Raw genomic sequence first — 17,116 nt, 5'->3', positions numbered from 1 at the left:
TGTATATTAGTATGTATATTAATCTAATATGTATATGTGTGTATATATATATAATCTGTATGTTATTCGTAATCCACTTCTGCATCTTAACTCTGTCCATGTGAGTCTGGCTGCTTGGGACTGATTTTATACCCGATCAGATTCTGTCTTCTGCACCGGTTTCAGTGCTAACACCGATGAACCCCCTGATCTGCAAGTTGTCATACAGTGTTTTTATGAATGTTGAAATATGCATTTGAGTTTGAATCCTAACCAGGTTAATATGATATGGCTTCTCTCGAGGTGGGGCAAGATAAGTGGATAGTTGGAAAAAGAAAATCGGAAGGCTTCCTGGTAAGTATCTTCCAGAGGGTCTTGTGTCATTTTGCTGATATAAAAGTCATGGAATATAAAGATTCTGGTATCAAGGCAGGTTCTGGTTTTCCATGAAATGTGTTTGTTTTTCAGAAAAAGAAGATTCCTCCCCTGGGGAAGAAACTCGCCTCAGTGAGTACAATAACGAAAAGGCTTTTATCAAGTAATTAAAGCTAATGACTGTAAAAGAGCTGTACAAAAGAGCTCCAATTCCAAGTCACTGGATCGGATCGGGACATCCCTGCTATTTACAGTTCATAACGTCTAGCTGCTTCTCTTCTTCAGAGCCGTCTTTGTACAGGTAGGAGAATGTAGTGTTGGGAGTCTTGCCCAAGGCTTTGGTTCAGTCTGTCAAGTAGGAATCAGTGTTGTTACATATTACACCAGTGCCAGTCATTTAGATCAGTACTGACAGAAGCATGTGTAGTACTCCTCTTCACCAGAGCTTTATTAGGTGTAACGAGGTGCAGATGGAGGCTATTATTAACGTTGTGTGTGTCTTGCAGAAATCAGTCCGATTGTTGGCCAGAAAGGAAAAGGAGAAAATTACGGAAATGAAAGAGGTGAGACTTTAATGTCAGACGTTGCTTCAGGCCTACATAAGCACTGAGAAATATTTGTATTAATTTATTCATTTATACTTTGTGAACGTGATAGCACACACAGTTTTCTATACTTGTCCCTGTTTCTTTTCAACTTTGGTGCAGAATCTGTGCTTAACCCCTTAACCAGCCTGTGGACCGCTGGCAGGCCGAAAGTGATCTTACAAACTTATATTACCAAAGAATTTGTGCAGAACCACCAGTTTGTACAGAAGTCCAAGTTCCTGTAGTTACTGAGTAATACACCTTAATGTGTAATAAGCCTTTCTGTGTTAGGGGGTTTATTATAAAGCAATTTTTTTTTTTTTATCTTTTTATGTTGGCATTTTTGGCTAAGAAATGTATTTAGCTTTTATGGTGAACCCCTCAGGTTCCTTCTCTTGGTGTCTGGATGGCCCAAGTTACAGCAGTGCTCCTGCTACAGCAATTCACATAAAATTTCCATCAGCAAATCTAGCAAATATGGCAGTTGGAGATGAACCGATTGCAGTTTTCTTGGCTGATTCAGATTTTCCTTCATTTTAAATCACAGCATACCGATTCATTTTTGGTTCTATTAAATATATATTAAATATGTGTCTCAGTGTGACTGAACATTGTCTTTGCTATTCTAGATGAAGCACAGATATCTGAAGCTTGAAAAAGACGTCCTACATATTTTATCTAAAGCAAGTAACAAACATTAATGTGAAAGTGTGCATGGTAGTGTAAAGCGTTATCTGGTCGTGTTGTAATCAATGGCTGGGTCTACTGCCCTTTTCTAAATACACCCATAATTCACCCAAATACACTGACCAGAGTTTCCACTCCAACCTTTTTAAACGTGCTCAAATGCAGCTGAAAAACTGCCCATGATGCATCATTTTTTAACAAGGCAGCCAATAAAACGAGAGTTCATGTGACCCAGTGCGCAAGTCTAAAAGTGACCAGCAAAGAATTGGTTATATGAGACTGATCTGAGAATTGTTTATGGCCGATCACATTGAAAACTGGCCGATTTCGGTCAGCGGCCAATCGCTTGGTGGAACTCCGCACCAAGAGCCCTTCGAGCTTCAAGTACGGCTCGGCTCGACCCGCCACTCCTAAGATCCACGAAAGACAAGCGTCCAGACTTTTTTCTGTCCTGCACCGAAGTGGTGGAACGAACTTCCCCTGGGTGTCCGAACAGTCCAACGCTCACTGTCTTCAAACCCAGACTGAAGACCCTCCTCTTCTGAGAGTACTCAGGCGAAGAGAAGAGTATTATGGTCTCCATATTGGTTTGTGTTTAGTAGAGTCTAAGATTAGAGAATCTTTGAATTATTAGTCTATTTAAACTAGCTGAGGTTTTTCTTGAGTAAACAGTGAAGCACTTTTGTAAGTCGCTCTGGGGAAGAGCGCTAAATATAAATGTAATGGCAGCAGCTTATCTTGAACTGCTGTTTTATTTATTTATTCTTTTGTTTGTTTGCTCTTTGAGTGTGTGTGTTTATTGACATAAATATATCTAAATAAATAATAATAATAATTATTATATATATATATATATATATATATATATATATATATATATATATATACTCTCAAGCATCCATTGATGGCATGTGTGCTTATAACTGTGCCATTCAGAGTAAAGGCTGAGAGGAATACGTTTATGCCACACAGAATTTTCATTCAAATTGTGTTATGTTTTTATCTTCTTGTTTTGGAGCAGCCGGACAGTGAGGAGGATGACTATGTGGCTGATGGTGGCGATGATGATGATGATGATGATGCAGAGGTGACTAGGCTTTTTTGCAGCTTAATAGTAAAAACATTTAATTGGACGTAATATGAAATATTTTCATGAAACTTTAGCCACTGCTTTTCTGATAAGTCTAATAAGTCAGATTTAAAAATTAAGAGTAAAATGAAAGGCTTCAATAACAGCGAGTTTCTGAGAGGTAGAGAAGGTATTGAGAGACTGAATGTTTCCTCACTCTGTTCCTCTTTATGAACAGTTCGGGCCGAGGAAGCGTAATCGGCGTATGTGTGGCCAGTGTAAGGCCTGCCTGCGGAACCAGGACTGCGGCAAATGTGATTTTTGCATGGACAAGCCCAAATTTGGCGGCCATAACAAGAAAAGACAGAAATGCCGTCTTCGTCAGTGCAAATTCCACTCCCGTCTAAAGGTAACCGTTGCTTTATGCCAGGTTAGGGTTCATGTTGGAGCATGTTTAAAAATGTAAGTTATTCATTTTCGTCTAGGGCATCTTATAATTGCAGCGACATGAACAGTCATAATTTACTTCCTTTACCTCCAGCATTTCATTTCATTTTAATGTAAATATTTTAAACCTCCTAATTCTAATGCAAATGTGCAATAACACTTTCTTATCATGTAATATTTAATAAAATCCTGTTTACCGTTCCCTATTAAATTATTACTAAATCTAAGTTTAAAAAGTAATTCCCATTATAGTCATCTCAGGAAATTCATGCATTGAAATGCTTGTGGAGAGGTTTAGGTAATGACTGTACAGCAAGATAGCAGTACAGAACTAAAGAATATGTATGTGAACCCTTTGGAATTTTATGGCTTTCTTAATTAATTTATCATAAAATGTGATCTTATCCTCATCCAAGCCAAGCATTTTGATAAATATAATGTATATATAAAATATATATAAAATAATAACACAAAAAAATATGATCTTTCAGGTCTTTATTGAACACACCGTAAAAATGTGTAGTGTTGGGAACATCACGATTTGGACCTTCTTTGCTGCATCAGTGCCTGGCCAGCTTACAGTCATTGAGGGGAAGATAAATTCTCAAGTGTATCAAAAAATTCTACAGGATAATGTGAGAGTGTCTGTACGTCAGCTGAAACTCGTAGAAGTTGGGTGATGCAACAGGACGATGACCCAAAACACCAGAGCAAGTCCACAACAGAATGGCTTATGAAAAACAAAATCTGCCCTTTGGAGTGACCAAGTTCAGACTGACTTTAAGACAGCCGTACACATGAGGCGTCCAAGGAACATGACTGAGCCAAAGCACTTCTGCCAGGAAGAATAGGGTAAAGTTCTGGCTGAACGATGTGCTGGTCTGATCCACAGCTACAGGAAGCGCCTGGTTGAGGTTATTGCTGCCAGGGGGTGGGGGTCAACCATCTATTAATTCCAAGGGTTCACTTACTTTTTTCACTACCACTTAGAATATTGAATGAGTGTGTTTAATAAAGACCTGCGAAATCATATTTTTTGTGTTATTATTTTAGGCACATTATATTTGTCAATATACTGGACTTTAATGAGGATCAGATCACATTTTATGATAAATTAATGCTGAAAACCATAAAATTCCAAAGGGTTCATATACTTTTTCTTGCCACTGTATATACAAATGTTTGTGGACACCCCTTCTAATGAATGCTTTTGTTGGAGTAACTGTCTCTTCTGTTCTGAGAAAAGACTTTCTACTAGATTTTGGAGGAGCATTGCTGTATTTGATTACATTAAGAGTGTTAGTGAGGTCAGGGTGTTGGATGACCACCACCCCACCTCATCATCCTCAGCTCATCCAAAAAGCACTGGATGGAGCGCCAACCATCATTCCAGAGAACACAGTTCTTCCACTGCTCCACAGCTCAATGCTGGGGGGCTTTATACCCCTCTAGCCCACGCCTGGCATTAGGCACGGTGCCAATGGGTTCATGATTATCTGCTCCATAGAGTCCTAATCTATTGGCATTGCATAACAATCTGTGTGTGTGTGTGCATTTGCACATCTGTGCATCAGCAATGGGTGCAACTTAAAGTAGCTGAACGCATTCATTAGAAGGGGTGTCCACAAACATTTGGTCATGCGGTATAGTTCTAACTCAGCTGGTTCTTTCTGCTGCAGACATGGAGAATTAAATACAAGCAGCGCATTGGCTTAGTGGACGAGGCGGAAGATGATAAGGGCGATGAGCTGGAAATCCAAAAGCGTAGCAGACCTCGGAAGAAGCGGAACCTCAGGCGCCCATGGGACAACGACTTTATGGACAATGAAGATGGTAAAAATGAGGGTGAAGAGCAGCATCCTGGCAACAAAGGGCAACAGAGCAGAAGAAGGAAATGGAGGCACAGCCTCAAAGAAGAGGACGAAGATGAGGGTGATGAGATGGGGGGCCCAGGTGTCGAGGAGGACGGTCTGGAGGAGGTAATGAATTATATTTGCAAGACATCCAAAAAATGTAATCCAGAATTTATAGTGCCATAATAGTGCACGGTTAATATTTCTGTATTAAGCAGGGATTTAAATTAGAGCTGGACGATATGGAAAGATTTTATATCACGATATTTAAATATTTTTTTTACGATATACGATATTTATCGTAATATTTTGTGATTTAGTAAAATAAAAAAAATGCTATCCCATACTGCGTACCGTAATTTTTTTTTACTTAAATAATTTATTAAATTAAATTAAATAAGTCTGATTACACTCTTTGTAATGAAAAGTGCAGTTAATCATTGCTCTTTAAGCGCTGATGATATTCACAATGTACTCACAAAAGCATATTGTGTATCACCATAACAAAATCAATCACGATACGATAAAATATTGCCGTATTGCCCAGCTCTAATTTGTTTGATTGTTTTTCTAATGATTTATTTTGAGATTTTTTAAAAACCTTTACACCACAAAGCTCATGGCAGAGGGATTGTTTTTTTCAGCACTCTCTCAATCTTACTGTAAGATAATTGATGTATCCGTTAGGGCTGCGTGATATTGGAAAAAAACTAATTGGTATAGTTTAATTTTCTGCAATATGTATTGCCATATTAAAAAATACAGGATTTTTTACCAGATATCAGTAGACGTCAATGGCTATGGTTACAAGCAAAGATTTTCTCCAATCTGATGAAATATATATTCTGATTATAGATTCAGACTGAGGTGTTTATATGTACCCTTTACTCAACAACCTGATGAAATTCTGTAATCCGATCCGAAATGATGCGCGTGTGTAGAGTACCACTTAGTGTACAAGTTACCATGACAACAAGCATCACGTGAGTCCAATCAGAGTAAGATAAGCAGCGTTACCTGAGTTACCTGAGTTTCAATTGCATTAAAATGATGGTGGACTCAGGAGAACGTACTTCACATTGCATTGTTAGAGAAGCAGCTAGAGGAAAAGGTCATGTCCGATGTCCAGGAAGAGGTCATGTGAGACACGTGAGCTATCCAGTCCCTACATTTCTGTATGTTATGGCAGTCATTCATAATTTTCTGCAACTTGATAAGAGATCTTCTTCCCCCACAGAACATAACGGCTGTAGGAATACCCGTATAATTAAAAGAAGTAGGACTGGAAAGCTATTAGCCCTGAATAAATATCCCAGATGTTCTAACAGCAAACCAACCTGGTTGTCTTCTTATTGAGCTCATTTACAGTCAGCTCTCTGGATGCTGCACCATTTAAATGGGGATTGTGCCATTGTTCTCCAAAAACCTCTCAACAGTAGCTATAATAGGTCAAGGGGTCAACAGAGGTTGCCTGATCATGCTCACTTTCTCTTCAGATCCAGTTTGTGGTTGGCGATGATGGCGATAGTGTTTTTTACGAGGAGGTCTACCCCAGCAGCTACAGGCCCAGTGCTCAGGTTAGACAAAACACATGTCCCATGTCCAGTACACTCTTACCAATGAAGGCAACAATGAAGGTGTTAAAGAACCTTCACATCGACATCCTATGACTCCTTTGTACTCCATTTATGCACAACATCTGTTTCAGCAATGCATCCACTAGAGGGCAGTTCAGAGTCAAAAGTTTCTCACAGCAGCAAACATAGTGATGGTGGAGGCGGTCGTGTCTCACTTGAACTATTTCTTGCCCTATTCCATTTTGTTGTATCTGTGCTCTTGCTGTTCCTCTGGTTCAGAATGGCACGATGGAGATCGTGGAGAGCAGCAGCGGTCAGCCAGGTGTGGGGGTGTCCAGCCAGCCTTCACAGGTGAGCGCTTTTTTATGCGTGTATACACTGATACTACACACAACCCATCATTTATTCTTCTCCATTTTGGTATTTTGACCTCCTTTCTGTCTGTCTGTGTGTGTGTGGGTATATGGGTGTATTTTAGGACTGGGTCTGTACTGTGGCAGGCTTGCCTGAGGGTTCTCAGGTGCTGGGCTCGGGGCTTAACCTGAACAGCAGTGGCCCCCTACAGTTCAGTGACATCAGCCTGTGTACCCCTGTACCTGTCTCGAACATCCTTACCAGTAACGCGCACCTGGGTGAGGTTATGAATACAAACTGGCTGGATCTGATTCGGGTAGAAACAGCCATGCCACAGGTCATCGAAGCACCACAGCCCCCACCTGAGCCTCCAGAAAACATGCCTGTGGTGAGTTCAGTGACTGTATTCAAATAACGTGGACATACTGAACATACTTACTAATGGGGATCGCCTGGTCAATTCTCAGGGGTCACTGTGTAAACCAGTCAAGTCACATTTTAATGCATCAGTACCCCAGTTAACCCAGTCCAGTTTTGACCAGTTGTTAAAGCAGTATCATGCAGCAGATGCTTTACTGACTGCAACAGGGAGAACGGCGTCTCAGTCTTTCCCACTCCCGGCTGAAACGCTGCTACTGCACTATGGAGCTTTGGTGGTGGAACTGCACCAGAGATACCGCTCTCCAGAACTGCTGCGTATCCCGAGACAGATTAGTGTAACATCCTGTAGTATTACTCCACCGCCTCAGTCCACATGCTTCTATACTTTCAGACGCCTCTTCTAGATCTCTCAGCTTGTCCAGAAATGCACGTGTACAGCTGTCCATGAGGGGGCGTTCAAAGCATTATTTGTGGCAGTGGTGCAAAAGTGAATTACACTCCCCAACTGTATAATCGTAATGATAGTGGAACCGTTAATGGTAATTGTAATTGTAAGTAAGATAAGTATTCTGGTCAGTAGTGCCTCACTTCTGTAGGGGATAAAATATCCTGACCTCCTGAATTTTTACCATAAATCCTCCTAGTTCTCCAGAATGGCAGGACTGTCCTGCTTCTCCCCTGCTGTTTGCCTTAACTCTGAGTCCTGCATCTATCTCTCCTGCAGGTCACACAGACCTACAGCTTGTTAGACAGCGACCCGGATGAGGACCATGGCCTGCTGGAGCTGCTGACCTCCCTGCGCCGCACTGTGCTGCCAGCTCACTGGGTGGGAGTGATGGCCAAAGGACCGCTCCTGCAACTGTTCCAGTGCTCCAAACTCTCGCCAATGGCCGACACGGTCCTGCAGATTGAGAAGGACTACTACTACCAGATCAACGTCCAGAACCAGCCGCTGCTCCTCACACACCCCGTCTACGAGCGCCACCCGCCACGCCTCACCTCAGCCAGCCTGGTGGTGGCGTTGCTGCTGGACCTGGAGGAGCTGAGCGTGTGTCAGGGATATCAGAGCTTCGAAGAGGGGTCGCATCAGACCCCGCTGCTGTGCGCCCGCGCCGCACTGTGCCAGCTGCTCATCCCACAGGACGAGGAGTGCTGTGAGAAGTGCCAGTCGCCCGCCAAGGCCTAAAGGGTGAGCAGGAAAAGACGGCTTAAACACGGGCGCGTCCCAGAGGTGCTTTAGCAAGGACGGTCCAGATGGCCAGAACCTGCTCCCAGCGGACTGCTGGCATGCTGTACCAGTCCTTCGCCAACATCACAGCCTCGTTATAAACTCCACTGGGGTTTACACCGTTGTCCTAAAGTATGAGCTATGCCAAAACTCCAGGTAGCAAAGCTTCTTCAAGTTTTGTGGTGATTTGAAAGTTCTCCCCAGCAGTGGTGGCTCCAGAGGGTTAGATGATATTCATCTCGTTGTAGTTGAGCTTGCTGGCCTGGTTCCCTGGTGCGATTGACGATTTCTCCAGGACCTTTCTGGGCATTTGAGATTTTTATTTTTTTATTTATAATTAAAACACAAAAAAAGGTGCAACATGTCTTTCATACCTGTCACTTTGTGAAGTGCTGCTTCTTTAGTTGGCCTGGAGCTGCTCCTGTTGATATAATGGTGCTTTCTGCTTGCCTGGTTGGCAGAACACTCTCTGTAGCAATGCACGTCTTTACGGGCCCTGAGAAATCTCCATCGAGGCCAGTCCTGTGGCCTTCGAGAGGGCAAACAGTAGTAAATTCCTGCTGCCGTCCAACCAGCTGCCTGTTCTTTTGTTCTCTCTCGTTTGTTCTGAGAAATTTGGAGAGAGTAAAGGGAAGTGGTTGACGTTAACTACCTCTCAGTGGTCCCCTGGACCAACGTTCAGTTTTAGGCTTCACTGGTGCATAAAGTAGGTTGGTGTTGCTTTAATTGATAGCTGCATACCAGATCATGTTTAATGTGGATTTCAAAATAGCAGATCTTCAAGATTTGATTTGTGAACAGATATCTATTAAATTTGAGAATGTTTTGAGTTCTCCTAATATCTGCAGCTACTGTACTGATTAATCTCAGAAACGGAAGATAAATGGAAAAGGCAGAATTTCATCTTTATGCAATCATGTAAAAAAAAAAAAAGGACACCCCATGATAATGTTATTTTTACCATATTTACACACATGGACATTTGATCTTCATTTGAACAATTTTGAGAGATGGAGGTTATACATATATACATATATATGGAAACATATATATATGTAAAATATAGCAAGAAATAGCAAGCAGACTGAAGACCCACCTCTTCAGAGAATACTTGGGCGAATAGCAGAGTGTTCACCCTATTGACTTGTGTTTAGTAGTGTCTTAACTTAGAGGCATCTTTTAATTTTAGCCTATTTAAACTAGCTGAGGTTTTTAATAAGTAAATAGCAAAGCACTTTTGTAAGTCGCTCTGGATAAGAGCGTCTGCTAAATGCCTTAAATGTAAATGTAAAATATAGCAAGAGCTACTTCTAGGTTGCTCTGGAGACTTCTTGACGCATGTGGTCTTTGCTCTTGGGCTGAACTTGCTAGGATGATCAGATTTGGCCATGTTGCCAGTTGTTTCACTTGTAAATTATTATGCAGACAGTGGAAAGGCTGATTTCTAAGACCCTGTTAGTCCGGGTCACTTCATGCGTATTGAGGATCAGGAGTATATCTGGATCAGGCCAAGGTACATTAAAATGCAAGTGTAAACTAACGCACCCAAGACGCTTTTTATCCCACCACTTCAGAAGGTGGTCTGAGACAGATCTGACACATCTGTCTCTCCAAGACACCCTCCACAACCAAAGCTCCTCCCAGAACAACTGAAACACCAGTACAAATTGCTGCATATCGAGTGAATTTGCATATTTCGTCCCACACAGCAATCAGATTTCAGTCTGACTACCGGGAGACGCATTTGACCACCAGGTGTAAACGCATGTAGCCAACATCTGATCAGGATACAATCCAGATACTAGTCAAATGAGGTGAGCAGGTGTACGCAGGGTCTAATTGTGAGATCTTTTTAAACCCCTTTCTGAGACTCATCTGCATCCGCAACCTTTTTTCTGAAGGCCTTCAGAAAGATCTTCATCACTCACGTCACCAATTAAGAACAAACCAAAGGCAATGTGAGGTGTAAATAAGACAGGCCCCTCCAGAGTCCTCTCTAACCATGTCCCAATCATCTGCAGCTGATGTTCTGCACACAAACCTAATTTTGCACATTTTAAGTAGTAATAAATGTAATAAATCTCTCAATATTGTTCAAATGAAGATCAAATGATCATATATTTTAAAATGGAGTGTCCTCATTTTTTACATGACTGTATATAGGTAATATGTCAGTAGCAGGGTAATCCTTCACCCTAGGTAAGGTAAGGTGTCACCTTAAGTCAGGTGCCATACATCACAAAGCTGTGAAATAAGCTTTGTTTGGTCTCCCCACATAACCTTAAGTAATTCTAATCGCCTTCAGTGATTTTACAGACAGAGTAGCATTAAATATTGTGTTGCACCGAATTCTGCTTGAATCAGCTGTAGACTGTAGTGCTCAGTGCATCAATACTTAGACATAAAACATTGAACCAGTTAAGTTCTCATTATTAGAATGACACTGTTAACTAGTACAGAAGAAGCAGATCTGACCCTTTCCTTTACACAGAGATCAGATCTGACCTCTTCTCTTTGCTGTACGAAATGGTTTCACGTGAAGAGATTCGTGAACTGAAGCCTCCCAGTGTTCTCTTAGTTAATCTACTATAAGCTATCCTGCTCATCTGTGTCTTAGTGCTCAGTCCAACTCTGTTTCCCTCCAGCAAACAGGGGTGCGGTCATCCGAGCCTATGACTTTCCTACGTTTTCCAAATGTCCTGCTGAAGATGGGTCAGTAAGCTGTTTTTAGGCAGTAAATATATATATACTATATATGTACTACATATATACTATATGGACAAAGGTATTGGGACGCCTGCGCGTTCATTCATTGTTTCTTCCAAAATCAAGGGTTTTAAATAGAGTTGATCCTGCCGTTGTTGGAGTAACTGTCTCTACTGTCCAGGGAGGAAGGCTTTCTACTAGATTTTTGAGGAGCATTGCTGTGAGGATTTGATTGCATTCAGCGACAAGAGTGTGTTAGTGAGGTCAGGATTTTGGATGGTGATCACCACCCCACCTCATCATCCCTAACTCCCCAACTCATCCCAAAAGTTTTGGATGGAGCACCAGCCATCATTCCTGAGAACACAGTTCCTCCACTGCTCTACAGCTCCGTGCTGGGGGGCTTTAATAACCCCCCCCCGTCCACGCCTGGCATTAGGCAGCATGGTGCCATTAGGTTCATGTTCATCTGCTCCAGATATTCCTATTCTATTCTTGCATATCTTGCTTAGCGACACCTTAGGGCACACTTGAAATTCCATAGAACTGTCATGGCAATCATCTAAAACACATTATCAGTCACCTGGGATACCATAGCAACCATCTAGCTGAACCCTAATACTAAGCAACTCCATAACACCCATTTAGAAACACTATAGCAACCACCTGGGATACCATAGCAACCACCTAGCTGAACCCTAACACTAAGCAACTCCATAACACCCATTTACAAACACTATAGCAACCACCTGGGATACCATAGCAACCATCTAGCTGAACCCTAATACTAAGCAACTCCATAACACCCATTTAGAAACACTATAGCAACCACCTGGGATACCATAGCAACCACCTAGCTGAACCCTAACACTAAGCAACTCCATAACACCCATTTACAAACACTATAGCAACCACCTGGGATACCATAGCAACCATCTAGCTGAACCCTAATACTAAGCAACTCCATAACACCAATTTAGAAACACTATAGCAACCACCTGGGATACCATAGCAACCATCTAGCTGAACCCTAATACTAAGCAACTCCATAACACCCATTTACAAACACTATAGCAACCACCTGGGATACCATAGCAACCACCTAGCTGAACCCTAACACTAAGCAACTCCATAACACCCATTTAGAAACACTATAGCAACCACCTGGGATACTACAGCAACCACCTAGACCACGTAAGCTGTCACCTTAGCCGCCACATGAAATGCAGTAGCAGCGCCATAGCACCCAATTAGCGTCACCTTAGGACCCACTGGAAATTCCATAGCAACTGTTGTAGCAATCATCTAAAACACATTATCAATCACCTGGGATACCATAGCAACTATCTAGCTGAGTCTTAACACTAAGCAACTCTATAACACCCATTTAGAAACACCTTACCAACCATCTGGGATACCACAGCAACCACCTAGCCAAAATAAACCTCGTGATGTAGCAAAAGCCAAGCACCTGTCTGGAAGGGAAGCTGCGTTTTCTACACACTTTTCTAGTCTGTTCCTCATTGGACCACTCGAAATGAGCAGTCAGTGATATGGGTGGGTGGGTGGGAGGCTGGGAGGATGGGCCTGCGCCCGCTGGGCCCAGTCATACCGCCACCACTACTGCACCTGCTCGCTGATTTCTACTGTAAGTGTGCTGCAAGTCAATGGTTGGTTTTGTTGCTTTACCAAATACAGTGAAGTGTAGTGTCCATGGTAATCAACAGCTCAGCGCAGCTACAGAAGCAGCAGGTGGAGATTAGGTGGAGGAGAAAAGCTGAAGTATCGCTTGAACTCTCTTCAGACGTAGCAGATTGTGTTTAGGCAGGGAGAGTCTGGGCTGTGCGGTGTGTGTGTGTGTGTGTGTGCCCTGTGAGAGCTGAGTGTTGCTGATTTCTGCCCGCTGCTGTGAGGTAGTACAGTTGGGCTAAGCACTTGAGAAAAAGACAGATTTCTGACTCCACACAACCGAACCACGTCTCGGCCACGTCAGGACATCACTACAGGCTTCCATTCGCTCACGGCCGAACTGCAGACGGAGGCATTTCACTGCTGCTGCTGACTTATATGGAAGCTACGGTCATTTTATGTATACCCAGCCTAAACTGCTTCACTTTGGGACGGTTGGTCCTTCTGTATTCATTTACTGTCCTTTACTGTTCTCATGGGTCTTCTTTATGTGTCCAATGAAGTTGAAATTGAAATATACATTTCATCACTGTCAAACAAAAACCTTGTATCTCCATCTTCAAGTTTTGACATAATCTGATTGTTCATAATCAGTCGTTCTTTACATTGTGTCACAATTCCGTGATGAACGGACCAATAGAAATGCTCCCAGATCACCTGGAATACAGTTGGGATTTTTTTTAACATCGACTTCCATTGAAAGTAAAGAAGGTTTTTTCCCCTATATATGAGATATAAGGTTTTTGCATGACAGCGACAGTGTAGTCTGCAAGAAAAGCTCTTAACTCTTATCACACTTTTGTCACTCTCACATTTTATCCAAAGGTTTTATTTATTTATACTGTATTAAAGACAACGTCTGATCAAGCCAGTCACCTTTCTCTTATTTTAGAGACTCTTTATTTGATTTAAAGTTGCTGTTAGTGGAAATATAACACAAACAAAAAAAGACTGTAAGATATTTTGTTCAGAGGTTCATTTAAAACAGTTTTAAGGCCTAAATGTTGTGATTGAAAACATCTCTCATTTCTGAATGTACTGTAGCCTGCTGTATGGATGTCTGTGTTTGCGGTCCTGCTCTACTACCACTGCCAAAGTCAGTTTTTAGAACATGGTGTGAAGCGATTTCTACAGAAATGTATTAAATACTTTTGTTTTTTACAAAGAAGTTTGCATTTGCCTTTTTTTTTTTTTTGAAAGAGGACGAGTGGGGCGCAACCTACACTCATATAAATAAAGGGGTACCAGGTGTTTGTAATGGAGATGTGTGAAGAAGGTTTGAAAGGTACATTTATATTTATGGCATTTAGCTGATGCTCTTATCCAGAGTGACTTACAAGGTCACTTGTATTACAGATGTGGGTCAATGTAGTGTTAGATAGTGTAGCGCAGCACAGTCACCCAGACTGGGAATTGAACCCTCCCACAATCTCCCACAGGGTGTAATAGCTCACTGGCAGATAGTGGTGTTATCTGTTGCGCCACACCTACCACTCCAGGTAAACTCCAGGGGTTTCAGTTCAACAAGGTCCAGTTAGAGGTCCGGAACATCATAATTAGGGATGCACCAATACCACTTTTCCCCTTCAGATACCGATACTAGATTTTCAAGTGCTGATACCGAGTACTGATACTGATACCAACTCTGACTTAAATACTGGATAGATGGATATAAATTCTGATATTTATAGTGTTCCACTTTTAATTGGCTGTACTTTTTTATATAAGATCCCAAATAAGATCTAATGTGCTTGAAATAGCAGCGTTTACTGGTTGAGGAACTGCACATCATAAAAAAGGCCACAATGCAGAAACAAGTGAAGCTGGCTCAGCTTCACAAAACAGCTTTTAACTGGTGTTTAAATTCATATTTCAGAGCAGTTAAGAAACAAAAAGTGCTTCTGCATGTCTTCATAACTCAAAGTAAACTTCCCAAATGTTCCCGCAGGGCGCTCGTTAGTCGTCTACAAGCGAGCGCTGAACACTGTGGTCTCACTGTTTTTTAATGTAAAGCTGCGTTAAGCCTGTGCGCACAAAAACGCTGAAAACACGCCTTCAAGTTCTCCAAACTCTTCAGCCTGGAGACCCTTTCAGTCACATCCAGCTCTGTGTTAGTGTGGACCGGGGGGGCAAAACACAGAGTAACAGAGTAAAGGCTACGGTTTGAAAAATATCTGAACACATGTGGACAAGGCCTGAGGACAGCCAAAAACTACAGGAGAACTCCAGATCACCACCGAAGCATTTCCAAATAATTCATTGTTCAGATTTATTTTTATTTACATGACATTTGTAGTATGTTTTAATTTTTATTATTGTGGAGTTATTAATTAAAGCATACTACAAATGTCATATAAATAAAATATTTATAAAATAATTTGCTCCAAAATTAAGGTGTCAGCATTTTTTTACTAATCATATTTAGACATTTTTAGCAATTTAGGTTGGAAAGTTTGAAACAGCACAGACCTAAAACTGCACTTTCCCACCTGGGACCAATAAGGTATTTACTTTTTTGCACTAATTTACCATCAAAACAACTGTTCCAGCAACGCATACTTTGCTCTTAGTTTAAGATTATTTATCCCTTTGTAGCACATATATGTATAATAATATTTATTGTTGATGAATTTGAGCAACAATAAATATTATTATTATACATATATGTGCTACAAAGGGATATGCTACACACAAACACACACACACATATATATATATACATATATAAATACTGCCCCACTTTTTTCCTGTATTGTTTTACAAAAGCAATGCAAATGTTTTCCAGCTTTCCAGCAGTTTTCTAACTGTCCACAAGAGGGTGCTACATCCTGTTCAAGAAGCTGAGCTGAGAAACTTTAGGTAAGAATGATGAGCAGGAGTGCCAGCCAAGGCACACACACACACACACACACACACACTGCTCTGGTAGGCTTTAGCAGTCTATTCTTCATTCCAAATGAGCACAGCACGGACTATTCTAATCTCTGATTTGAGAGATTTACTGTAATACCCGGTGTGCTCACTGTGCATTAAAAGCGGTTTGGGGGCGAGAAGGCCTGAAAATAACAAAATCAAATCTCTAAAATGATAAAAACATCATAATTATAATCTAAAATGTGTTTTTTATTACCGCAAGCCTTTATAAAATAACAGCAATTTAAAAACTGTTGTAAACAGGGTTTCTACTCTGTTAGAGACAGAAGCTGTGAAGCCATCAGAGCTTTAGGCTGAAATAATAATAATATTAATAATGATAATAATAACCCTGGATTTTAAAAGCTTTATTAGTGTGAAGATGATTTATCACTGATGTATCACTCCTCGGTCCTCAGGCTCAAAACAAGGCCACTGGGATGACTGGAGCTCCATGAGAAGCCTCCCCAGTGAGCGCTGGGCTATTTTTGAATGGGCGCGCTGCAATTCATCCTGCAGGCCTTTAATCTGTGGGGATTACGGCTGCTGGTTTAACCCGCTGTAGGCGGTTGTAGCGAGGGGCTACTCCATCTCTACAGCCATGACATGAGAGATAGTTCGACCTGATGTGGCTCAGGACAACCCCCAGCTTTTCAGAACAGAACAATAGTCCTTTAGGGCCGGATTTCTCGGACACGGATTAAGCCTAGTCTTAGTCTAAATCGTGGTGCCAGTGGTGAGTGTCCATTGAAAAGTGTAGACTTCATTTCCTGCATGAAAACATGTGGATTAACAGCTAACATGGCTTTCCACAGTTCCCGCCCTGTGTGTGTTTGTAAAGGTGGGGGCAGGGAGGTAAAGGTTAAAATTGAGGGCATAGAGGCCCGCAGAAATACATGTGACGCACTAAATCCCCATCTATGCTGCCCTGGCATGTGAATAGGACTCTCTGGTTCAGATAAACATGAACCCACTTTTTTTTTATATCCTTGATCACAGAAAAAAACAAGTGTCCCAATACTTTTGTCCATGGTGTACTTATGATGCAACCCCAGTTCTCCTTGCTGCATGCTTTTGATGGGGGTTGTTGGAGGGCTGTTTTGTGGCAGCGGTGGCGGTGGTGGTGGTGGGGGGGTGGGGTCAGGCAGGGTGCTTTATTCAATGTGTATAAAGACATCATCGCTGTCCTGCAAAGACCTTGTATCTCTGTTTCTCACTTTTTTTTTTAACACAGTGTAAATCTTGCAGTTGTTCTTTACATGATATACTAA

General features: G+C 41.7%; 1 protein-coding gene across 3 annotated transcripts in view; it reads left to right on the top strand.

The window, feature by feature from the left end:
- Nucleotides 1-14,051, top strand: part of mbd1a (methyl-CpG binding domain protein 1a) — a 31,844-nt gene extending 17,793 nt beyond the window's left edge. For all 3 annotated transcript variants that reach the window (XM_072681395.1, XM_072681394.1, XM_072681396.1), the window contains exons 8-17: nt 283-333; nt 448-486; nt 861-917; nt 2,650-2,715; nt 2,936-3,106; nt 4,824-5,123; nt 6,494-6,574; nt 6,854-6,925; nt 7,053-7,316; nt 8,034-14,051. In XM_072681395.1, coding sequence (XP_072537496.1) covers nt 283-333; nt 448-486; nt 861-917; nt 2,650-2,715; nt 2,936-3,106; nt 4,824-5,123; nt 6,494-6,574; nt 6,854-6,925; nt 7,053-7,316; nt 8,034-8,495 — 1,563 coding nt within the window. In that variant the 3' untranslated portion in view covers nt 8,496-14,051. The remainder of the gene's footprint in view (nt 1-282; nt 334-447; nt 487-860; nt 918-2,649; nt 2,716-2,935; nt 3,107-4,823; nt 5,124-6,493; nt 6,575-6,853; nt 6,926-7,052; nt 7,317-8,033) is intronic.
- Nucleotides 14,052-17,116: the final 3,065 nt, after the last annotated feature.

The sequence above is a fragment of the Salminus brasiliensis genome, chromosome 6, assembly GCF_030463535.1.
Source record: "Salminus brasiliensis chromosome 6, fSalBra1.hap2, whole genome shotgun sequence".
In the NCBI taxonomy this organism is placed as follows: domain Eukaryota; kingdom Metazoa; phylum Chordata; class Actinopteri; order Characiformes; family Bryconidae; genus Salminus; species Salminus brasiliensis.
The sequence above is the reverse complement of the archived record's forward strand: the minus strand, read 5'-3'. Positions and strand labels throughout refer to the sequence as shown.